Source organism: Chenopodium album, chromosome 16, assembly GCF_948465745.1.
Source record: "Chenopodium album chromosome 16, dcCheAlbu1.1, whole genome shotgun sequence".
Classification (NCBI taxonomy): Eukaryota; Viridiplantae; Streptophyta; class Magnoliopsida; order Caryophyllales; family Amaranthaceae; genus Chenopodium; species Chenopodium album.
The window spans coordinates 2,272,192-2,298,300 of NC_137849.1; the positions used below are offsets into that span (position 1 = coordinate 2,272,192).

General features: G+C 35.2%; 2 protein-coding genes across 2 annotated transcripts; both read left to right on the forward strand.

Annotated features, from left to right (window-relative positions):
• The first annotated feature begins 75 nt into the window (after positions 1 to 75).
• LOC145584636 (hyperosmolality-gated Ca2+ permeable channel 2.5-like) lies at positions 76 to 15,359 on the forward strand. The gene is made up of 9 exons (XM_081641452.1): positions 76 to 601; positions 2,312 to 2,452; positions 3,792 to 3,855; positions 7,271 to 7,483; positions 8,176 to 8,370; positions 9,365 to 9,663; positions 11,919 to 12,750; positions 14,149 to 14,382; positions 14,789 to 15,359. The coding sequence occupies exons 1-7, from the start codon at positions 318 to 320 to the stop codon at positions 12,280 to 12,282; spliced, it is 1,560 nt and encodes a 519-aa protein (XP_081497578.1). The 5' UTR covers positions 76 to 317; the 3' UTR covers positions 12,283 to 12,750; positions 14,149 to 14,382; positions 14,789 to 15,359.
• Positions 12,308 to 25,958, forward strand: LOC145586045 (uncharacterized). The gene is made up of 14 exons (XM_081642761.1): positions 12,308 to 12,322; positions 12,472 to 12,750; positions 14,149 to 14,382; positions 14,789 to 14,887; positions 20,297 to 20,683; positions 20,796 to 21,010; positions 21,866 to 22,171; positions 22,354 to 22,558; positions 22,846 to 22,938; positions 23,039 to 23,130; positions 24,535 to 24,652; positions 24,740 to 24,825; positions 25,171 to 25,216; positions 25,311 to 25,958. Exons 1-14 carry the CDS (start codon positions 12,308 to 12,310, stop codon positions 25,785 to 25,787), a joined length of 2,652 nt encoding a protein of 883 aa, XP_081498887.1. The 3' UTR covers positions 25,788 to 25,958.
• The last annotated feature ends 151 nt before the right edge of the window (positions 25,959 to 26,109 follow it).

Sequence of the window (26,109 nt, forward strand, 5' to 3'; positions counted from 1 at the left end):
ACCATGTTAATTAATAAAACGTGACATCTTATACTCAATAGAAAACTAAGGAAATCCATTAGGTAAAATCAAGAATTACGCTCGGAACAAACACTAGTTATCGTCTCGCCAGATCCTTTCCCTTATGGGGAAGCAAAAGTAGAGGGCTAAAACGGCAAATGCCCAAATTCCCGCTCTAAAACTCTGCCACGTAAAACTTGCAATACACAGCAGTGTCATTGAAATGTCACTCAAAACAAAAATCAACTCAAACATTCAATTCAGTAATTCACCTTCTTCACTTCTCACTTTCTCTCTACTGAAAAACCTCCATTAAAATGACTCCTGAAGGTCTTGTAGCATCAGCAGCAATAAACATAGGGTTAGCAATGGCGATCCTCTGTATTTTTTCCATTCTCAAGAAACAACCTTCGAATTCCTTCATTTACTACGCTCGTCGTCTCTCTCATCAACAACAATCGCTGTCGTTTGATCGATTCTCGTTTCGCCGTCTTCTACCTTCCGTTTCGTGGATTCCTCGCGCTCTTCGTGTTTCCGAGGATGATATTCTCACCAATTCTGGCCTTGATGCTCTCATTATCATCCGTCTCTTCAAATTTGGGTATCTTTACTATTTTTTCATAATTTAATTTGATTGCTGCATTTTTCCGGATTTCAGTGGTTTGTTTGATTTTATTTTCTTCACTATAGTTTTGTTCATGATTTTTTTTATTTTTTTATTTTATTTTTTTTGTTGGAGTCTGATAAAAATTTGTAAAGGTATATGTATAAAAAATAAAAATTAATATGAAAATTGAATTATATCATATTTTCAATATGAAAAATATAATCATATTCAATTAGTACAATTATTTGATTATGGAAATGGCAAAATCTTGATTTGTGAGCTTTGTAAATCATGGTGATCAATTCATTTAAGACTGTGTCTATCATCATAATTTGCATTATTTGAAAAAAAAAAAAAAAATTCACTAATGTCTAGAATAAAGAGTAGACAATGGCTTGTATATAGGAAGGTGCACCAAAGAATAATTTTGCTTATTTGATATAATACTAAAGTATCAAATGAACACAAATAAAAAATAAAAAATTCTCGAGTGAACCTTTCTCTATGTACACCCGAGTGCGTGTATGAATTTCTCTTATTTATCAATTGCTACCCTGTCCAATATCTGACCCCATCTTTGCTTCGATTGTTGTTGTTGTTGTTGTTGTACCTTGTCCTTGGATGAAATATATGAAGTTGTAAAGAGTGAACTAAGTAGCTTACTCCATTGTATTGAGACCCCAAGAGAAAACTCACGTAGTGAATTGTCTCATATTGGAGAAGAAGGAAGATAACAACGAATTTATAAGTTATTATCTCGAATAGCTATTCCTCTCAATTACCAATTAGTTTTGGGAGGGAACTTCCTTTGATAAGTCTCCTCTTTGATGGGCATAGCAGGGCTCATTTGACAAAAGTTATCATATTATACTTATGATTTGAGAATTGGTCTTAATTTTTTTTTTTTTTTTTTTTTTTTTTTTTTTTTTTTTTTTTTTTTGTAGGAATAAGAAAGTCAAAATATCTATCATGGTTGATGTGTTTGGCGAGTGTGGAGTATAAGAAGTTCTTTGTCTTGACCAAAAAATAATGTAATTTCAGGTCAATGAAGCTCACATTAAATCCTATTTGTGATTGTTGAAAACAAGAAGGTCTAAATTAAAGAATATGACAATCTTTTTGGATAATGTGATGAACACTAAACTATTGGAGTATTGGTGGTAATCAGGAAAATATTGCTATTTGAATAACGTTCACTGTTTTGTGATGAATAGTTGAGCTTCTTCATATATTTTGCATCTACCTCTCTTCTTTCAGTCAACAAACACATAAAGCCAACTATTGGAGATGTGTAAGAGTTAATTGTCTCATATGAAACATGTAAATCATACACTTATATTGATATATGGTTGATGATTCTATGATCTCCTTGTTTAACACAAACAAAAAGCATTTTACTATGGAAACATTTGGTAACTTGGTACTACTAAATGAATGAATATGGATAATGGATTATCATTATGATCTGCTTTTGGACTAATATGCCTGTTAGAAATGATGTCAAATTTAAAGGGTTTTCCCCGTTACATAATTTGTGCTGTGTAGTTTCTAGTGTTAACCATAATTGTTTGGGACACATTTTAGGTATGTTATGTCTTCTCTATTATATCTAACTCGGTTAGTTCTGATGTTCAATTCTTGTAAGAAACTTCTGACTATTACATCCTTTTCATTGTTATTTATACGGTGATCGCTTTTTTGCAGTATCAGATTTTTTGTGGTTTGCTCTGTGATCGGGTTGCTAATACTTCTTCCACTCAATTACTATTCCGAGTCCTCACAGTCCAACCATTCACATTACATGAATTCGTTTACCATATCAAATATCCAAGCAGGGTCTAATAGGTACAGAATATATGCTCCCCTTCATCTTCGGCAAAATAATGTATGAGAGTAATTGATTGTCTTCATTTCTGCTTCTTAGTATTTTTACCTTATTATCTTGGTTTCAGCTTGTAGGTGATTTTAGCATATGATTTTTGTAGTACTCATCTTTCACCTTCTGTTTTTTCTTTGTACTATTTTTTGGCAGGTTTTTTGCCGTTTCTTTTTCTTTGTAGATAATCATGGACCGCATTTCTTGTAAACTACTTAATTCGAAGTATTATATCTAAAATTGAAAAAGTCTACTTGTTTTTTTTCTTTACAACTTTTCACTTACTCCTGTAGTAGACATAAATCTTAGTACAATGAGTAACTTGCATTGTTTTGCATCAATGACATAGAGTATGAGTTAAATTTTCTTCTATATCTTAGAAGAGGACTTAAGAGTAAAGAAATTGTATTTAAGAAATGGTAGTAACTTGCATTGTTTTGTCACTTTCTTAATTGCAGCCTTGCAGGCCTGTTTTTGAACTTTAAAGGTCCTTTATGGATAAGGGTTTTTTCCACCCCATTAGCTGACATATCATTATATAGTAATATGCTACTCTTCTTCATGTCTTTGTCTGAGGACACTACTACAAGTGCAGATAGAAATATCTAATGGATGATCTAAAACCCCAATCACCTAGTTAAATATTATGGAGGAAAAGTGGGTGATGGATGCAGGTCGGATTTGGGTAATCTACTTTGGTCCATCACCCGTTTACCACCCATCCCATTATATGTATAGATTTAGGGTCAAATGAGAAGTTCCTTAATATGAGAAGGATTTTATATGCATATATTTTGTACTGAATGTGCATATTTTTTTGAACTAAATGTGCAAAAAATATTATGACTTAAATTTGCTGTGCATAAATTTTGAACATAATGTGCACAATTTTGATTTTTCCAGAAAATTCAGTATATTTTACTTTAGACATGATATGGTAGGGTCTACGGGTGTAGTTCTAAGTCTTTCTTATTTTTTTCTAGAAAAAATAATTTTATATATAGGAAGATTATGTTTCATAAATTATACATTATGCATGTAAGGTTGAATTATTTTATGATTCTACACTTGGCCCCTTTTGCCTCCATTAGTTGGTGTGTTGTGACAGGTCGTTGGGGGTAATAATTTGTATGATATGCTTGGTATCACTCCATTCTCAATGACTTTATTATATTGATGGTAGCTTTTGAATGTGATGTTGAGCTTAATGTATAATATTATGATAATACCCTTATAGATGTTGGATACTCATGATTTGGAACCATTAAATCCAAGTATATTTACAACCTCTTTTACTTCTATTAACAGGCTGTGGGTCCACTTTTCTTGCTTATGGCTCATATCCTTGTATGGATTGTATATGCTGTATAAGGTGAGTTTTGCACTCAATATCAATCAGTCTATATATATATATATATATATATATATATATATATATATATATATAGGGTTGAGATCCAATGAGAAGGATCTTATAATGAGAAGGATGAGAAGGAATCATGACCGTTCAAATGAATCCAACGATTCACATTTTACATGAACAAATGCACATCTAATATAATTATTATGCACATTTAATTCAAATATTATGCACATTTATTTAAAAAATTATGCACATTTATTTTTCAATATGATTTCCCCATTGTTTATCATTGACGAACTCTGTTTATCTATCTTCTCCATTAAAATGTATTTAAAGTTCAACTTTAGAGATGATCGAGAAACTAATTGTGGGCGTGAAAGACTTGCAACCCCAATCATAAAGGATTAATTGAACGAAAATTAGATTATAAAATAAAATCGTTTGGAAAATATTCAACAATATGCACATTTATTTTCAACGATATGCACATTTAATTCATAAGTTTTGCACATTTAACTTTATAAATATGCACATATCATCAAAAATATGTGCACAATCTTAACAAGAATAATGCATTTTTAGTTAAATAATTATGCATATGAGATAAGTTGGTTCATTGATAGGAACACACTAGTTTGAGTTAGTTAATCAAACGCATGTTCATAGATTCAACTTATTCCACCCCAAAAACTCCCAAATCAATCAATTTTGATCTAAAATTAAAATAAAATTGATGATTAATTTGATTTTGGAATTTGTGATTGAATTTAGCAACTTGTAAATTGTTCCTTAAATAGTACTTAAATTAATCAAACAACAATTCACTAAAAAGTCCAAAGGTTTGAGGGAAGGGACGAGAGTAAGAAAGACGAGAGAGAGAGAGAGAGAGAGAAGCTGAGGAAAAAGATGACCAGAGATGGAGGAGAGAGAGGTTCGTTGGATCTTCATTTGACCAGAGAAAAAAAAATGGGCAAGTTTGATAAATATGGAGGAAAGAAAAAGGTAGGTAAACGGGAAAGAAAAGAGAATTGGGGAAAATAAGTCTTTCATACTATTTACAATTTTGCCATTAATGAACCTTGTGATTAGAGTAGGGCTGGCAATTTCACCCGAACCCATGGATAACCGAACCACCCGATCCAATAAAATGGATGAAAACCCGACAAAACACGGATTTTATATGGATGATGGATGGATCGGGTCAGATTCGGGTGGAGCTTCATCCATCCATCCGCTTATATTTTTACAAAATTTTAAATATTTTTTTACCTATTTGTAATACTATATAAGTATATATTTCATATATACTAGTAATATAAGTTAAACTTCGTATAATAGTGTGAATGTTGGAAAATTTAAAGATTTTGTCAACCATATATCAAATTATTAATTTATGTATATTAGTATTATGACTAAAAAATGTTGTATTTTAGTTCACTCGTTATTCACCCGATCCACCCGATTCATCTGCGGATGATGGATGGATTGGATGTGGATGAAGAATTAAATGGTGGTGGATGGGTTGGATGACGGATGGATCGTTGGCGGATGGAGGTGGATTAAGCTCCACCCGATCCACCTCCGATCCATTGCTAGCCCTAGATTAGAGCCATTAGATCTTTATTTGAACGTATGAGATTCCTTCTCATTCTTCTCATTATAAGGTCCTTCTCATTTGACCCTAAATCTATATATATATATATACGGAACCATAAGGTGAGTATTGCTTGATTAGTAATAGTAATTGCCTTTTGTTGGACGGACAAATGTTCATAATATAGATTCCTAAGCTATCTAGAATTAAGGTTCTCCTCCGTTATATTGGGAGTTGGTATCATCATGTTAACTTAGAGGTGTCTTAGAGCTTCCTAAACATGAAAGTGGAAAAATATGCTAATATTATTAATCTGTTGCACTGCTTCCTCCTTTTCAGCTTTCAATTTCTAAACTAGTTCTTTCTGCTTTTTCTAGTATTATCATTGGGTTGGAATACAGTAATGCTGGGATATTGGCCTTAGTATTTCATCATTACAGAGAAACGGTTTAAAGAAAACTTGATATAGGAGTTCAGGCACATTTAAGTAGGTTTATTAAGGGCTTATTCATTTTTAACTCAAATAGATGAGAAATTTCAAGTGGAAAATAATGAATCTGTTAAACATGCTATCACTTTGCTTAAGATTTTTTTGATTCTATCGTGAAGCCTAGCAATTTGACATATATTTTGAATTTTGAAGGTGATTGAAGAATTTAAGAGGAATTTAAATATACCCTGAGTAACATCTGGAAAATTTTGTTGTTAGAAAATGTAAATTTATCTTGTTTTCCTTAATAAAAGTATGCATGTGTTTTTTTTTTTTTTTTTTTTTTTTTTTTTTTTTAAATTCATTTTTATCAACCTTTGGATTTAGGGGGGGTGAGGGTGGGGAGGAGTTGTGGAGTGAGTGTAATGAGGTATTATGAGGATGACAAATCTCCTTAAAAGATAATCTTCCTCTGTTCAAAAGTTCTTTTGCTAGCTAAAGAATATTTGAGAAAGGAAGCGTCAGTCATCTTAATCAAATGGTAGGACTTGTTCTGTGATTGTTGCTAGCATGGAAAGAAACAATTACTAAAGGGAACTCTATGTGGTTATGCTTATTAGGTGCTTCCAATAGAACTATCACTTATAGATTGTATTAGCACACCTCAAACTAACTATCATAATATGGGGTTATCAAGGGTAATTATCAAGATGTGAGAATGTGTTGGTCGAATCACCTTAAACTATTGAAAGTTTTTCTAATGTAAATTCTAACTTCCAGATTTGCTAAGTTTAAGCTTAATGTCTGAGGAGCTAAAGAGTTGTGGATCTAATTTAATATATTGAAAATTGACTATACTGACAAGAGTGACAACTGACAATGTGACTCATAATATTATGCACACTTCTACATACTCCGGTACTTTCTCTGCTTCTCAATAGATGCATCATATTCCTTTTTGGGATGCTTCACAATAGATGCAACATTTCTCTTTTTAGTAAGGTTCTATGTGCGCAATTACTATCTTAGTATCTTATCCTCAAAATAAGTGGAAACCAACTCTCCACACCATAGTTAAAGTTTATCACATGGGCAAATATGTAAATCACACCACTATCTTTCCTTCTTATTGGTTTGTGTGCCATTTCTCTATGACACATCAATTTAAAAACGGATGAAGTATAACCTTAACCTTGTCAGAACGAAACATTTTCAGCCACTCTTGAAGGTAATGGGACTGATGAGATTTGTACTGGAGTTTTAAACCTGGTTTATGAGAGGGACATACTTTCCATGCTCAATGTGAATAAATTTCGTAAAAACAATGTTCTTTTTTCTATTTTTGAATTACCTATGAACCAGTGATGTCAAGACTTACGTTAAACCTTTCTAATATGCAGGAATATAAAGAGATTCTGGCTAAAAGAATTCTATGGCTTCAAAAGTTAAAGGATAGACCAGATCACTTCACTGTTTTAGTTCGAGAAATTCCACTTTGCCCTGAACATAAAAGCTATGGATGCAGTGTACATCACTTCTTCACCAGACATTATCAACATGCTTTTCAGTCCCATCAAATGCTGTATGATGGGAGGGATCTTGATTTGCTGCAGGTAAGCATTATGAGGCGTCCATTAATTGCTATTTTCTTGAATATATCTGTACTTTGTGCACCAATTTGCAGCTGCCTATAGATGAGACTTGGAATCAGCATTTTCTGCAGAGTGTTTGGCTACCTGCCTAATGTAGGCAATTTATATATATAAGACTTGCATTTTTATTTTAGTCGTGAATATTTCTTATAAGTAGAAAGTAGAGAGGTATTTAATGATTTTAATCCCACATGGTCGGATATTTAGCCCCCCGCGTTAAAGATTTGCTTCAGCTGATATGTATTATTTTCTTGGGGTTTCTCTGGAGTTATCTTTCAATGGTGTAAAATCAAATTTGGCTAGCTCAATTCTGTATCACTTATATTCCTTACAAGAATCTTTTTCTTTTGTTTTTGTGTCCTTTTAATTGATCTTAGAGAACTTATTAAAATATCTTAGGGAAAGATATTCTTCAATTGGCTAAATCACAAGTACACCAGGTATCGACGCTCAATAGGGATGTAACCCCTAAATGCCATGTCCTCCCTATCATATGTAATTTACTCTAAGGGGAAAAAAAGTTAAATTAGTTGGACAAATGAATAACAGTTGAGTTGCTTCAAGCTACCACTCTTGTTCTAATATGGGAAATAGATTTGGCTTTTCTTTCTTGTAAAACAATTAGTATATCAAATAATCATTGCCTTGTGTAGGAACAAGCAGCCTTAATACAAAGAAAGATACAATGGTTGCGAGAGAAGTCTATGAGAAGGAAGTCTAATCAGAAGGATTCACTTTCTGAACCTTTGAGAGGAGATGCCTCAAAAATCACTTTGCTGGAGGAAAAACTTTGCAGAATATGTGGTGCTATAAGTGGTATGCAGTATGAAACTATGCTTCAGAAAATGGTAAATTAGCTTTCTAGTGACAATTTCATTCATTCACTTAGTGTAGACATTGTTATTGTTTGCCATTCATCATAACTTGTTTGGAGCCTTTATGGTCATACTTTCTAGTAGGATAAGATAGATGCATACGCTCTTTAGTTTTTGTCTTCCCAACCCCTTTTCCTGATTTATAAGTGATGAAGTATCTTTGCGTGTGTGTCTTTGTGTATGTATAAACACAAGCATTCGGTCTTTTAATCATATACATGTAAGTATAAATTTAAACATGGAGACATACATGCATGTACATGTTTTGGGCTAAAGACATTAATGTTTGTTAACCACACTACTTTATGTGGTGTACTTCGTACTATTTAAACTGTTAATTTTTTTAAAAAATGGTTCCTGAGCAAAGGAGGGGGTGGTTTTGGTGGTGAGTTGGTGATGGTAGAGAGAGCCTGAATAGGATGAAAGTAAGGAAGAGATTGTGGTGGTGGAGAGTGATAGAAAAGAGATGAAAAGGAATAAAGGTAGTGGGTGACTGGGTGGAGGGCTATTCTTTTTTCTTTTATTTTTACAAATGAAAGTTTACACTGCCTGCCTCAGACTATTATCAGAGTAGCCCTTACTCTGCCTTTAGTTGTGAATATTCTGAGTATGCTCAAAGTTGGGATTAATAATAGATGGCCAAAATTGAGATTACTCCTGTCTTTCTTTCTTTTTTTTTTTTTTTTTTTTTTTTTTTTTTTTTGTGTGTGTGTGTGCCCTTGCATGCGACTTATGTTACTCGGACTTGGGTACCCATGTCCGACACGGGTACGTGTCCAACTCGGGTATTTTTGAAAATTTTCCTTTTTTGAACTAAAATGAAGTGTCTAAGTGTCCTATCCATGTCCGAGTGTCGAGGGTAAACAATGGAATTGAAAGCAGCTATCTTACTTAATCCCTTTTCCTGTCCATGACCTCCATTTATGTTGTGCTAAGTTTGGCTCAGTAAGAATATTTTTTATTTTAGGAGTTGCCTGCTGCTTTTGTGACATTTAAATCTCGGGTCGGAGCTGCACTTGCTGCACAGTCCCAACAGCACCCACATCCTTTCTTGTGGATTACAGAAGAAGCTCCAGAACCTAGAGATTTGTTATGGAAAAACTTGTCAACCCCTTCTCGGAGGTTGCTGTTGTACAAAATTGGGTTTTATCTTGCTGCAACACTTCTTACAATTTTCTTTGCTGTGCCGGTAGCAGCTGTTCAAGGAATAGCAAAATTTGAAAGGCTGATGAAGTGGTTCCCTCCAGCTATGGCCGTGCAGTTAATGTGAGTATTCTTGTTTCATTGTGCTATCTATGAACTAGCTTAATATGGAAATTGGGATGAAAATCCATAGCAATTGTTTTGGGAAGACTCACAGTCTCACATGTCAATGTGACTATGATCAGGGTTACTTAATATGTAGTACACTTCAGTATGTGGAACGAATATGAGACCTTTATGATAATTTAGCCCAAAAGTGTTCAAGAGTATGTGTTCCAAATGTTCAATTTGCAAGGGGAACCAGAGTATTAGGTAACACTGTGTGTGTCATACCGTTCGAATTGAATTCTAAACATAATGTTGAAATTAGTCCATGTGGCGAGTGAAAAAAAAATCCAATACTCTATTTTTTCTTTCTTGCAGCATTTTGCTAGAATATTCTAATGTCTAATTCCGAACATTTTAGGTAATATATATATAGGTGCAATTAGCCTTGTAAGAATTAATGTTTGGTTAAGAGCGGGGGTTAAATTTTTTGGACCCATTATTGTCAATTAACTTTGTATCATCTACTGAATATTAATTTGGAAACATTCTTCTAGTTTTGAGATAAAACTTATGATGCTAGAATAACAGTGAACCCCTCAACTTAAGAAGGATTTGGCAAATGTAGTAACAGAGAACAGTTTTTAGTTTTTCATTTCCACTTTTCTTTTTCATCTGCAGGCTTAGGGGGTAGGTCCTTGTTACATATTTTGTCTCTGCCTTATGTTATGGAGAACTTCATATTATCTGTGAAAAAAAACTTTGATAGGATGAACATAGTTATTCCCAATAAAACCATTAAGTTTATCTTTTTTTTTGTCACTTAAAATCTTAGCTTCATTGCAGCAATGGAAAGGCATGTACAATTTAACATTGATTTATTATTATTACTTCAGGCGTAAAGAATATCGATGTGAAAGCTTCTTATCCATTTCAAGTGAATCCATGTTTTTTCCTCAAGTTTTTCTGTAGAATAGAAAGGATAGGTGCCTTGGAGTTTTCATGTCTATGATATGTATGGATGGATGGTTCATAGGTGATATTAATGGTGGGCAAATGGAAGGATACACTATAAAGGCAATAGCTCCTATTGTTAACTAGTGCATCATAAGTTTGAATGAAAGCAAAATTCAGTAAATCAGAATTTTGAATTATTAATGTCCACCTTAATTGGTGGCTCATGACCCCTTTATTTTAAGCAAAGCATTGATGATAAACCTAGAGATTTAGGAATCCTATAAGCCATAGGAAATAAACAAATATGTGGATTTAACATAATCTCACACACCTAAACATAATGAAAATATCTAAGTTTATAAATCATTCTATATAGTTGATTTAGCTACTGAACTTGAATTAAAAGGCCTTACATGTAAAACTCACACTTTAATATTATGGCAAAATCATGTTAGCTAATAGATTATGAAAGTTAATTTAGAAACCTCAAGCCCGTCTTCAAGAATCTTCTAGCCTTTTGGATTTGATTAAAGTCTTGTACGAATCCTTGTTCAGGAGGATATTTTCTAGAGCACTTGGTTGGAAACTGAATCTTTTTTTATTTGATGCGGTAACAAAGTTTTTAAACTGAAACATTTTTATTCCTCGTGTTAAGTATTACTTGAATCTAGGTCTTTGTTAGCCATTCTTCAAAACCACGCCTTAACTTTAAAGTCTGCTTTGTATAAGTCAATTGACAAATGTGTTTTCCTCTATTTATGTGAAGCATGTTTATTTAAGATCATTGATTTATTATTTGTGATGACTAGGTGAAGTATAAGTGAAAGATCCTAAATTTGAAATGAACAGTTTGTATAGGTTAACAGATTGACTTGTTTAAGTGAAGTATTAGTGAAAGATCCTAAATTTGTCATAAATCTATGCCAAAAATTTTGTGATTTATGAATGCAATTGTAAAAATTAGGAACATAATCATGTATTATGTTGTTTTCTTTTGGCATTCTATACTATTACTGTTTTATTTATTGGGTCGACAAACATGTTCTTAAGAGTAATGCTCAGCTAGACAATAGACGAGGTAAATGAAACTTAGATCATTTATAAATACAAAACCTAAATTTGTCATATGAATGTTTGATTGGACAGGACGCACCTATTTTGGACATAGTTTTTTTGTCCGATTTATGATTCTTCTGTGACTTCATATTTGCAAATTTGAGCAAACTGCACTTTTTTTTTTTTTTCTTCTCACCTATTTTTTCGGTATTGCTGATGCTGTATGAATGGTTAATTCAAACATTTGAACTCTTTTGCAGACCAGGATTAAGATCTGTTGTAACAGGGTACCTTCCAAGTGTTATACTAAATGGATTTATTTACGTTGTTCCTTATTCAATACTGGGGATGGCTCACTTAGCAGGCTATCCCTCAAAGAGTCAGACAGAGATGAAAGTCTGCAATATGGTGTTTTACTTTCTAGTTGGCAATGTTTTCTTCTTGACCTTATTATCAGGATCTCTCCTTGATGAACTTGGAGAATCTTTCAGCCATCCAGGTGATTTTCCAAGCCGCTTGGCTCGTGCTGTTGCAGCTCAGGTAAGGTTGTCAAACCAGTTTATAATGCCAACTTTCTTATGGAATTTTGTTATATGTTTCTCCTTTGATTTTGACACTACTTGATTTTTTTTACTTATATTAATTTATGATGTCAAAAAGCGTGGTATGAGGGTGTACTGTTTTATTGTCAGGTATGAATAATAATTTTAATTAAATCCTAGTATCCTACTCTGCAAAATGCAATGATTTCAAACATGTATGCTCTAAATGTTGTAGATTATGAACATCTCATAAGCTTAATTTGTCTGTCAGGCTGATTTTTTCACAACATACATCTTGTCTGATGGACTATCTGGTTTCTCACTAGAAATACTGCAAGCGGGCCTACTGGTTTGGGATGCCATAAAGAGACATACATTTGGTTGTGGAAAGAAAAGATCTCCTTATGTTTATTCTCTGCCTTATTTCAGGGTCATCCCTTTTGTTTGTCTCTGCTTTCTGATTGGCATGGTTTATGCACTTGTTGCTCCCTTGCTCCTTCCATTTGTGCTTGGCTATTTATACTTGGGATACGCTGTCTACATGAACCAGGTTAGTTTGTTCAAATTTCTCTTTTTAGCTGTAATGTAGGCAAAAGTGGAAAAGTGAAATTGTCTTTTTAATAAATAAGGGTCATGGTTTTGCTGCTAAATCTGGAGTTAAATTATCAATTTGCTTTTTTTTTCTTTTCCCCTTTCTGCCTAGTTGGTAATCAGTTGAAACTTGAAATGAGGGAAAATATAAAGGAAATGGGTTTGCTTCCCTTTTCTTCTTTTCTCTTTGGAGGGGGGGATTTGGGGATTTGTACCGAGCCTAGGAGCTGTGCAGCCACGTGGGCTAATTACTTAAGGAGGGGCAAGAAAAAGGGGGAGGTAGTGGAGCAGCACATTGCAGGGGGCACAGGACAAGAATATAGGAGAGGGTAGCTGGGATTCGTTTGGCAGCTTTTGCTAAATGAGTGTATATATATGAAAAAAGAGAATAAGGGCTAGGCATTGGTAGCTTTTGTGTAATTGAGTAATTGAGAGACTAGTAACCTAAAGTCACTCTCTTGGAAATTTGTGGCCTCAAGCCACTGCTTGTAAGAAACCTTCCATTTATTAATGAATGAGCCTCCCTTTTATTCCTCAAATCAATTTCTTTTGCTTAATCTCTTGCTTATTCTACTTGCTTGTGAATTAGAGTAGTAGTTTGTTAAAGGATTTGTGTTTTTTATTTATCAATTTTGAGTGCACGCCATAAGAACTCAGCATTCACTTGGAGCAGCTTTCATTATTTGTAAATCGTATCTTTTTAGTTTCTTCCATTGATGACAGACTCTGTGATCTTAAGTAATTTCAGCCTCTCACAATGTAAGCTATATAAGAATCAAAGTGTTGGTAGATCTCTAGTCTTAGAGTTTGTTTGATCTCATGAGTACCTTGTTTACAGAAAACAGTTTGTCTAAGTTGCACTATGTTACCCATCACATCATGAGAGCTGTTTCTATGATATAACTCTGAACTGCTTTGCATGATTCATCAATCTTTGTAGGTGCAACCTGAGATTAAAAGGTACCGAAAATTTTCAAGTTTGAGTGAGATTATTTAGAAAAACATATGAAGCAAGCTGATGTGCTGAAAACTCATTAGTATTGATGCCTATGCGAGAAAGCTACTAAATAGTACAGTAGCTATTGCTTAGGCAATAAAACAAGACAGGCTAATGCATAGCAGAGGTATATATCCTTAAGAAATCATGAAGGACAGGACACACACACAGACGACTTTAGTGCTAGTTATAGGATTGAAGTATCAATATAATATTCAAGACATGCTGTTGTGTTGAGAAGGATTTTTGGTTGAATATCAGAAAACAATCAACAGCTTCATGAATTATTTTATGTTTTTTCTTACAATACTATTCAAGTCAGATGCATAATTGGAATTTTGCAATCTATTCTTGTTGCAGATTGAGGATGTATATCCAACTTATTATGAGACTAGTGGACAATATTGGCCATACGTTCATTCTTACATCTTTTTCTCCCTCATTCTGATGCAAATTACTATGATTGGTCTTTTCGGATTGAAGTCAAAGCCAGGGGCATCAGTTGCCACATTACCACTTCTTGTGCTCACATTGTTGTTCAATGAGTATTGCAAGCTCCGCTTTCTTCCGTCTTTCAGCCAACATACTATCCAGGTGCTTGTGAATTTCAATATAAGTGATTAATATGTTGTTACTTCCATATTTCCATGTCCTTTTACTTTTTGGATGTGGAATGGAATTGCATTATGTACGTAGTTGATCGTTGAGCTACAATTTGGGATTTTTTTTAACTAGTATATAAAATTGTTCCATTTTGAACTATGCACATACTGTACCATTTATTGCGTGGTTGGAATGGACGCATAGTCATGGAATCTAACCTAAAACAGTTGATTCATGTTCGCTATACATACTTTTTATTGTATTGAAAATTTAAATTTGATATTTTGCACCCATGTGGTCATTAAAGTCTTCATGTTCAAGAGAGGGAAGGGTTAAAGATAATGCTGTATTACATTGCCATTTTCTTTGTTAAAGCTCATTAAACTTTCTCTTGTAGATTCTTAAGGAGAATGATGAGAGCGATGAGAAAGAAAGTAATCTGGATATCAACTCCCATAATGCAGCAGATGCATATCGACCACCTTTCTTAAGACCAGTTAGCTTTGCTGAAGAAGGATCAAGCTCTTCTCAGTGACCTGTCCAATTCTTTTGCTGTTGTTAACTGAATTAAGCAAATGAGCCCATCTTGGACTGCCTGCAAAACCTCTGTCGTAATCTGCTCGGCTCTGTGACTTTGTAGCTAATTGTGTAGGATATGCTAGAAGTATAATTATCTTCCACCGCAGAATTTACTGATATAGCAGAAAGTTTAGTCATTTGTGAACATAAGCTAAGGTATTTTTGGGTATTTTTCTTGTATTGTTGTCTGATTGATTATAGTTTATCGATTGGCTGTTCACTTGTTACTCTGGTTTTGGGGTCACAGAAGGTATTACAATTTTGACAGGCTGATAAGTTAGATTAGTTTTTTAAAGGATTTTGATTATAAAAGATATTGTACATGTATATCCATATTGACCATATAGATAATATTTCATTTCCAAGTGTAACAATTGGGCTTGTATGCATATTAGTTGTACAACAATGACAACGCTTTTTCACTAGCTATAATAGAAGACCCACCTGCTTAGGACAAATCTCAGAAAGTATTTTCTTCGAATTTATTAAAGGTTTTAAGGGATTTAGTAATCAAATTTGCCAAAAGAAAATAAACACAATTCTCAAATGAACAAGTTAAGAGCAATAAAATAATAGAAATATAATAATGATAATAAATCAAAGAACTAAGATCGAAGTAAGAGAGACATTTTTTTAAAGTAAAGACAAGTGATGATGAATAATATTAGAGATTTTAGTATTAAAGTGTTGTAAATTGTACTCTTAGACAATATTCGAAATTCTATTACAAAGAGCATAAATTGTTTTGGTAGTGCTCACGATTTTGGCCGGCATCTTTATTTTTTAGAAAATGTTGACTAGGTTGATTGATATTTCCTTGATTCGCTCCTTAAATCATGGGACGTAATTATGCTTGTTGTCCAAGCGTTCATCACGCGTCATCAAATGGTACGAGCTTTAAGCTACGTTACTCAGAAGAAGGGCGATCAACTTACTCAAAAAGGTGCAATTAAAATACAAAGTTTAGACCGCTCCGTGGGTAAGATTCCGTCAATCAATTAATTCGTTTCCTAATTTAGCTTTGATTGATTGACTTTATAGTCTTGATTGATCTCAATATTTCATAAGATCTTTTTATTTATTCAATTGACTTTTTGACTAGACCAATCATATCCTTGATTAATGAATTATGATATAATTGAATATTCTTTGACCATGTATATTTCCCTTTTTCAACTCGTTTCTTTATTATGTGTAAGTGAAGTCAAATTTCATATTCTTTTAATTGATCCTCTGACTAATCTTTTCCTAATTTGTAGGCAGCTAAGAATCCGCTCCCAACACCACCCTTTCTCTTTATGTTTTAAGAGAGTCATGGTTTCTCTATGTTTATCTCAATGACAAAAATTGTACTTTAAATATTTTCACATTTTGAAAAAATAAAAAATGAAAAAAAACTCCATCTTCCTCCTCCTCAACCATGACCTACCTCCATAGGATTGTACCTCCACACTCATCCTCGCCTATAAATCTTATACTCATCCCCACGACCGTGCCCCACCACCCATGGCAAGTTTAATACTCTCATCCATCCCCGCCCCAACCAGTACAAGTTAATATTTTTCCCCGCCCCACCACCTACTTGGATATCCATACTCACCCCAAACCCGTCTTATACTTCTACCACTGCTACTATTGAGTGTCTTACTGTTTAGTTTCTTAGGCGAGTTGCATAAATTTAAAAAATTTTATTATAGTATCTAAATTCTTTAATCTACTAAATTATATTACTGTATTTTACAATTATAGTTATACAATTATACTAAATTATTTTACTGTACTAAGACGAGTATGGAGGAGGGCGGCAATGAGGCGGGCTTAGTCTAAAATCTATACCTAACTAATCACCTGTGACATGTACACTTTTTATACTTATTCCCGCCCCATCACCTACCAATCCTCTTTCCATCCTTACCGCATTGGGACAGATGCCAGATATGGGGTGGGTTTTCTATTTTACCCGACCCATTATCATCCCTATATGAATCCTATAGTTGTTAATATAATTACATCAATGTCATGGTGACTTCACATTTTTGTTGATGATCTACAAAGTATTTACGGGCCGTTTGGTTGGGGGTATTCAACAAAGGGAATGGGAATCAACTACCATGAATCCCTTTGTTGATGTTTGATAGACAAAATCAATCATTCCCTTTACCCCTCCCAGTACCCCATTTTCCTCTATCTTCATTCCCCCCCCCCCCCTCCCAAGGGAATCACTCAAACCCCCAAATTCCTCTTCACCTAACTACCTTGACCAAATTTCTAACTACCTTGACCACTCTTGATAACACCAACTGACCACCGACACTACCGCCTAACCACCATCTAGCCACCCTGACACCACCAGAACCACCGCCTAGCCACCATTCAGCCACCAAAACTACCAATTGACCGCCGACACCACCGCCTAGCCATCATCTAACCACCTTGACACCACCAGGACCACCGCCTAGCCACCATAAAATCGTCGACGCCCCTGCTGCCACCATCAAAACCACCATTCTCCACCGAAACCACCCAAATCCACACGGAAAAAAACCCATCTTCCCCACATTACCCAACTTCATTCGAATTAACCCTCACCCACCACATTCACCACTCATTACCCACGAAATCACCACACCCACCATGAAAACCACTACAAAAACCACCCAAAAACCCTAACCATCTCAACAAAAAAAAAAAACCATAAACAACCCCCAAACACCCAAAAACAACATATGACACTCTATTAACAAACAACCTACTAGATCTATCAAAAAATCACTTAAAAAAGAGAAAGAAGAGGGACAACACCGACAATTAGAAGGAAAAGGGGCGGCGGCGCCGTGGACGAGGGAGGGTGGCGGTGTTGCAGGAAAAGGGGAGTAGGTCGCCGGTAGGGAGGGGTGGGGACCGGCGAAGGGGGTAGGGGAGCTCGACGCCGCTGGGGGAAGGGAGTTGGAGTTGGTTGTTGGCAGTGAATTGGTACTTCCATCTTCATTCCCTTTTGTGAACAAACAACCTATAATAAATAAGGGAGTTGCTTTCCATTCTTCCTCTTTCCCTTTCTCTTAATCATTCCCTTTCCCCTTTGTGAACCAAACGACCCCTTAGTATTTACGACTATGCTACTTGATAAATGAAAGACCAAGTGATAACGGGTGCTCCCTCATTTCTTCTTCTCTATTCTCTCTGCCCTCACACAGCCACCATCACCTCTCTTACTCAACCGCAGCTCCCACCTCCGGCAACTACGCCGACCACCGAACATCCACCGTCATTTCACGCTGTTTTACTTCACTCACTTCCTCTTTCTCTACGCACAGCCGTCTCGCTGCTTCTGAACTTTTGTTTCTTTATTACAACTTCGTAAATAGTAGAATAGCTCGTCACAAATCTGTTACTTTTATCGTTGTTCTCTTCTTGTATTCTTATTCATACAATTTTTAGTACCGCAATCACAGACACCCTTTTATTATCCCATGCTCACAAGGTGTTCGATGAAATGCCGCAATCAGTTTTAATGGGTGAGTGTCTGATAACTTGTTATTTGATATGATTTTAGGGTGATTTTAATTCCTTGTTTACTCGATATATTGACATTTTGGTTCACTTCTATCCTATTTTCATTCAATTTTTGTGTATCCCTTGCTTCACGGGTTGTTAGTGTTTTTGTTGAGATTGTAGGTCTAAAAACGATCATTTGAGGCATATGGATGATAAACCAAGGAATAGAAGCCGTGACAATGGAGCAAAATCAAGGAAAATGTGAAGAGAAGGGCCTAGAAGACCCTGCACGGCCGTGCAGGACAGTCCCAGCCAAACCAAGCTACTGCCCGATTTGGCACGGACGTGCAAGGCTTCAGCACGTCCGTGCATCTCAGCCAGCACGTCCGTGCCATAAACTGCACGGTCGTGCAGTTAGCCTGGCCAAAACTGAGCTACTGCCCGAATCTGCACGTCCGTGCTTAGGGTGGCACGTCCGTGCCACCCCTGGCACGTCCGTGCGCACCTGCAGAAAATCCCGACTCTTGTTTTCTCCATCCTTTTTATTTGAGGGTTATATAAATACCCCCTTAGACTCTATTGTACGGCAATCCAAGTTTTCAGAGCTTCCTCTTAGTTTGTAGTTGTAGAAACATAAATACTCTCAAATCATTAGTTAGATTTCAATTATTAGTTTGGAATTCTCAATCTCAATCATTGTAGAAGACAAGTTCCTCCATTGTTATTCAATTTCAAGCTTCAATTAGTAATTTCTCCAACCTTTTTCTACTTAATTTCTGATTTCATTTGCTTTTGCATGTCATTTAAATCTTCTTAAGTTCTTGGTAATTTGTTATTGGATGATAGTTATTTCAATCGTTAACCACTTTCCCCCAAATTATTGAAGTAGTTAGAACCCTAATTGTTGATTGCATGTTGATAAATATGAGTTGTGAGTAGTCTTCTTGCTAGGGGTTGGGTGAAGCTCAACCTTTTGGGTTGGTTATGCAAATATGGGAGAAACATTGATGTTTGTATTGCAATTAAATTGATTATATGAGATTGCTTGTTAGTCCTTCATGATAGGATTAGCTACCCTTGACTTAGGAGCTTGATAGCATGATATGCCTAATTTGACATGGAAGTGTAAATTGAGTATGTCATTACTTATTGTAATTTGATTATGTATCATCTATTGCTAGACTAATGAGGAATCTAAGTTTAGTAGTGTGAGTTGTTTTCTTATTGCATGAGGTTGATTTTACATATAGTCCTTGCTATAGCTTGTCTATTTTACTCCCTTTTGTCTAATTTCCTTGGTTGAGTGGATCCCATTCCCTAGTGTCTTTAATCCATTGATTTAGAACCATAGTTTGTTTGTCTACTTGACGAAACCCAATTCACCATTGACTTCGAATTAGCTTAAGTGTTAAGATCTTTAGCAACCATATCCCGTTCCTTGTGGACCGAACTCTTACTTGTCATTATGCTTGGTTTGTAAGGTGTTTGTTAATAAATGTGTTTGATTGAGTGTGGAATGAGCGACCGTTCTAACGCCCATCAATGTCATTGATGAAAGGATAATCAGATACCCTTTTTTATATGATCATTTAGGAAAGTTCTCTTTTTTTCTTTTTTCCATGAAGCTTGTAAGTTCTTCCCCTTTTTGTTTCACTTCCCGTCAAGTTGTTATATGTACATCTTCTGTTTCCGGGATTAATACTCACGTCGATAGTGTAATTTGAACTAATAATTCGATACCGAATCCGGGAGGATCCAGTAAATCGATATATGATCACGTCTGTATATATATATTCTTCATTGTACTTAATGTTTTCTTGTCAATTTGCAGACTTGTTTAAGCAAGGGACAGGGTTATTATTTCCCGCCATGTCACATAATTGAAATTAGTGGATTCCGCATTTTGGTAGATTGCCCATTGGATCTTTCAGCTCTGCTGATATTTGCTCCTGTACCTGTTTATTCTGAAAGACGGCTTGAATACGCTTTTGATTGCTCGTGCCATGCGTCTGTGGACACTGATTGTGCAGCTCATAAGAAGCAAAAAGTTGAAAATTCCCTTGATGCTAGTAGTTTGATTCATGGGGTCCCTGGGTACAAAACTGTTAGTAATTTGCACCTGTGGGATGTTTCTTTCATTGATGTTGTATTAATCCCAAGTCCTATGGGAATGCTTGGATTGCCATTCTTGACCCGCAATAACAATTTTGTTGCTAAGGTTAATATTTCGTACACAGAAGTTACTTTTGTTGTCTGATTTTCTTTTCTTCTATAGTTTTGTCCCCTGTGGATATGTTTGTGAGTTTGTTGATATGGTTTTCGATGATCAGATTTATGCTACTGAAGCAACGACAAGAATTGGGCAGCTTACGATGGAGGATCTTCTTTCTATGCATAGAGAGTTCAGGCAATTTTATGGACCTGAGGACTCTGGGTGTGCCAAGTGGACTAAGTGGGAGGAGCTTGCCAAGTTTCCGCCTTCTATACAAGAGATACTCTTAGGCAAAGAAGGGACAGAGCTCGGTGGCTGGTTACCATTGTACAGGTAGTATTATGCTTATGCAGCTCTTTTATGTTCTTGTCTTAGGGATCTGTTTTGCTGATTTAACTTTCTTGGATGATGTTAATTGATAATGTTTGGGTGTTGCATGATTTTCCTGATTTAACTAATTGAGACTTTTAACATATAATCTATGGCCCACTCGTTTTACTTTTATGGTTGCATTGGCTTTATTTACTCATGAAATATAATACCTTGGTTATGCTATTAACACAATTACAAGGTAAATCGTTGTAAAAATGCCTTTTGTACTCTCCCTAATATAAATCCAGAAGTAATCCTGTTAATTAAATGCAAAAATAGTCAAGAGCAGGGGCACTAAGGCGATAGGGATCCTAGAGTCTAGGCTCAAGCGACACTAAGGCAATAGGGATCCTGGAGTCAGGCGGAAGGTCCATGCCTCACTGAAATGTACCTTGGTGTGCTTATCCCCCCCCCCCTCTCTCCCTACCTTCCTTGGTTCCTCCGCTTGTGTGTGCGCTCAACTGTTTGAAATCGCCTCTCCTAGCACACAATTTTGACAATGATTGTACATCATCTATACATCAACTATTTACGTTTTTAACTTGGAAGGTGGCATAAAAGCAAAGTACTAGTAATTGGTTCATGTCCTCACTAAATTATTTAAGATGACCTTTTTCTAGATGTCACCATGTACTGGATTCTATTTTTTTGTGCTATAAGTTTTAGCTTTCAGATTGTGTTAAATAAGATTGCCTCTGTAATCCTCCTCATTTCATCTAAGATCAGCCTTTCCTTTTGTATTTCTGATGCTTATATTCTTCACACATTTTTCCTGAATTCTTTTTATCCTTGATTATAAATTAAAATTCTTCTTAGTGCAGCTGACGTGAAGGATTGCATTCAGAAGGTGCAATCACTTAAATATGCTGAAGAAACTTGCTATAGTGGTTTGCTAATACTTAAGGCATTCAGCTCTGGTCTCGATATTGGCACATCAAATTGGGAGATTAAAAGTCCAAAAAAGGATGTTGTTTTAATATCAAGTTCTATCCTTGACTCTGCTCCAGCCTTGAGTTTTGATTACCATGCTCTACAAGGTCGTGATCTATTACTGTTTTCAGATTTCTCTTCTCTCGATAATATGGAAGATGTTGATGCAGAGACTGATCAATCAGCTTTAATGTAATCCTCTGCTCTGCATTTAAATATATACTTTTATCTTTTGGCAGTCTAATCAAGAGTCAAGACTTTGATAACAGCTACAGGAGAAAAACAAATAAGATACATAAATGCTTTGATTAGATTTTCTGCTGTCATATTATGCCATGATCTCTTAGAAATCTTGTGCTATCACTATTTTGCAGCAATGAAAATGCAGAGGTTGCCTCCATCCAGTCCTTAAGCGACCCTGATGGAAATTCAGAGGAGGAGCAGAAGCTAGAATTTATATGCTCTTATGCTATTGATTCTCTTAAAGCAGGAGGCTCAGTTCTGATTCCTATTGGTCGCATTGGTGTAGTGTTGCAACTATTGGAGCAGAAACTGTCTGAGGAATTATTGAATTTGAAGGTAGGTGAACATTCCTGTGTGGGCTGTTCAATATAATAGTTAAAAAATGTCTAATTGGTTCAACAGATGTAAGCATCATACATAAACATCTATGTCAGTCATATAAGAGTGACATTAAATGATACCCTAATCAGATAAATTTTTTTAGTCGGTTATTTGAAATCATGGCTGAGAGACTTGAGATAGATTTAGGTATGGCATGGAAGGGGATGAGATTTCCTGTCCTGTTTTGGTTCGTTTGATTTCTTGATATTATGTGTCTGACCATCAGGTAATTGATGTTATAGGTCCCCATATTTTTCATTTCTTCTATTGCAGAAGAACTTTTATCCTACACCACCATAATTCCAGAGTGGCTGTGTGTGCAGCGACAGAAAAAGGTATGTGCATTAAAGCTTCGCTCTAAAAGTATGTATGCCAGTAAGCTGATTTTATTATTGAGGTTAAGACTAGCTAGGGATCTCTTGTGTCATAATGCAGTTGTTTGCTGGTGAGCCCTTGTTTGCTCATGTTGATCTTATAAAGGAGAAAAGACTTCATCTGATATCTTCAATCTGCACAACTGATTTATTGTAAGACTAACATCTTTCCTTTCTTGAATGTGATGTTAGATGTAATTTCTGCATTATTAGTTTATTACCATCAACTCCATCCTCATAGGTTTGGAGACAACCCCTTTATCCATAAATGCTCCTAGATAGTCAACCTTATTGGTTTTCATAGTGTGATGGTGATGCAATTTTATATGGATTTAAGGGCTAAGGCTTTATTGCATCTTGACTTCTACAATATCCTGTTGTGTTCTTATCTATCTTATCTCTAAAATGGCTGTTGAAATTTTTTTATCAAATTGTCGGGTATTTTCTGTCCCACTTTTTAATTCTAGATATAATCCCGATAAATGCAACTGGCTTAACCAATTACTACCTCCATTTCATGTTTTTTGCAACTTTTGCCATAAATGGATGCTACATATTATTTGCAACTAATGTTTTCTTTCCTTTTTAGGTTGTCATTTCTCTCTCTCTCCTCGTCACATGCATTCCTATTTTTCTCTCTCTATTTTACACTCACAAACAAATTTTGCTTAGGAGTCTGTGCACCCTTTAAAGTTGCAAAAAATGTGAAACAGAGATAGTATAAAAGTGTTTGTAGAGTTTAAGTGATAAGGTGATAGCAAGTTGGCAGTTCCAAATTAATTATTAGTTTGTCACATATCTGGATTCTTATTTAGTTTTATTGTTATTGTATTTTTTTTTCCCAAATTACCACAATCTTGCAAGTCAAGGCCACTAATTATGGTTTTATTACTAATAATTAATGTAAAACCGCCTACTTGTTAGTTGTTACTGCATAAAGCACATTTGTGCAACAAGGGTTGGGATGGGGCACAACAAAGAGAGGATAAAAGCATTTGAAGAATTCAAACTACCCCTAACTACCAACTTACCAAGACTTTCATTCCCGTTTTGTGCATGAGATACAAATTTGAGTTGCATTATAAAAATGTGGACATCTACTATGGCTATCATCTCATGCTTAATGACATGTACAACCACCATGCCTCTTTGTTATTTAAGCTCTCTACTTTCACCCTTATCTTTTTGTTGATTACACTTTTGCTTTTTTCACTATTTGACCAAAAAATTTATTCTTTTGGCAAAAAAAAAAAAAAAAAAGCACAAACCCTACCTACAATACTCTCTTTCATACTTTTTCTTAAGATCCTCCACCTTCAACACTCCCTTACACATTCTTACACATGCGGACAGGCCCCTCTTATACACTCAGTTCTTCTACCCTCCTTGGTCTCTGAAGCTGGTGGCTACAGTAAGAGTAGTAAAGTCCAACATGTATACATTTCTTGTTTTGGACTTGCTATATTAATAAGATAGTGCTAGTTTTTCCATGAAGCACCAAACCTTGAGACATTTGTAGTTGGCATGTTCTGTTCATAAGAATGACATTTTTTCCAGGAAAATTTGGCAGGAACCATGCATAGTATTTGCTCCTCATTGGAATCTGCGGCTTGGGCCTGTTGTTCATTTTCTTCAGCGTTGGCATGAGAATGAAAATTCATTGCTTATTCTGGAGGTGATTTTATTCATTTCACTGTGTCATGTATGATTGTTATAATTCTTCTTCTATTGTATTCAAGAGGGAATTGTATGATTGTTACAGAAAGCATTAGATGCTGATCTAGCTCTCCTACCTTTCAAACCTTTGGCCATGAAGGTCCTTCAATGTTCATTCCTCTCTGGCATTCAGTGAGCTATTTTCACTCTTCTGCTTTTAATATATTAGAGTTGCACTCATTTTCTAGGTGATTGTTGCTAGGATTGATTGTTTCTTTGTGCCTTCCTATTGGCATTTAAATGTTACTTGATAATGCTTGCTTATTTTTTGAATATTGTTGATGATGTAAACTTTTAGAATCCACCTTTGCATTCCTCAAGAGACGCGCTATCATAAAGAATTAAAGAATAATGGAATTGCAGCCAGCCTCTATAAGTGTCATCTGTTTCACTGCCCTTCACGTAGTTTTGCTGCCTGCAGTTTGTCTCCATATGCTTCTTGTCAGTTTGTCACCTATGGCTTTTGTTTTGTTTCAGAAAAAGTAAAGTTGCACCTTTGATACAGAAGCTGCAACCAAATAAAGTTCGTATTGGTAACTCTTCTTCCTCTGACTATTTGATTCAATCTCATTATTTCTTTCCAGTAATTCTGAAGTTTCTGTTTATCCTTGAAATAGTTACCCAAAAACTTGAAGGCTCTTGTAGATGCGAAGTCAATCTCAGTGATATACTACACTGAAAACATTATGTTACGCGTCCCCAGCTTAAAGAGAAGAGCAGAAGTTGAGATACCAACAGATTTAGTCTCCCAATATCACTGGATAAGTTTGAAGGAGGAAGATATTAACATTACAAGACTAAAGGGGGAGCTGAGTGTAGAACATGGGAAATATCGGTTACTTACAGGGAAGGAATCCAAGGGGACCTGCATTGATCTGGGAAGGCTTTCAACTGCATTACAAGATATGGGTTTTAAAATTACAGTAGGACAAGGTGCAATTGACGGATCAGGTAGATCTTTTGATATACATGTGCATCAACCTAGTAATGCTTTAATAAAAGTCCGACCAACAATCACAACGATCAGCACATCTGACAAGGATTTAGCCTCCAGCATTTACAAAGCTGTGGATAGTATACTGTATGACATCTAATGAAAAAGTTCAATAGTTCATTATAAGGTGCACTTCTGTCTTGATTTGAGAAACATGAAGTGAGTAGCTTTTGAGCAAAGTTTTGGTGTATATATTTTTACAGAATTTTCATTGATTTCTTGAGGATTTGTGAAATAGCTCATCTTATGGAATTTGTCTTTAACCGTGAAATGAAGTAGTTGTCTTTGTTTGTTGTTGCTATGGCTTGGTTTTAAACTTCAATTTTACTAAATAGAAATTTTTTTATGTGAGTGGATTAAAATTTTTAATTAAGTTTTTCTTAATATTTCTACACAGCTTCACTTAGAACTCGATAAAAGAA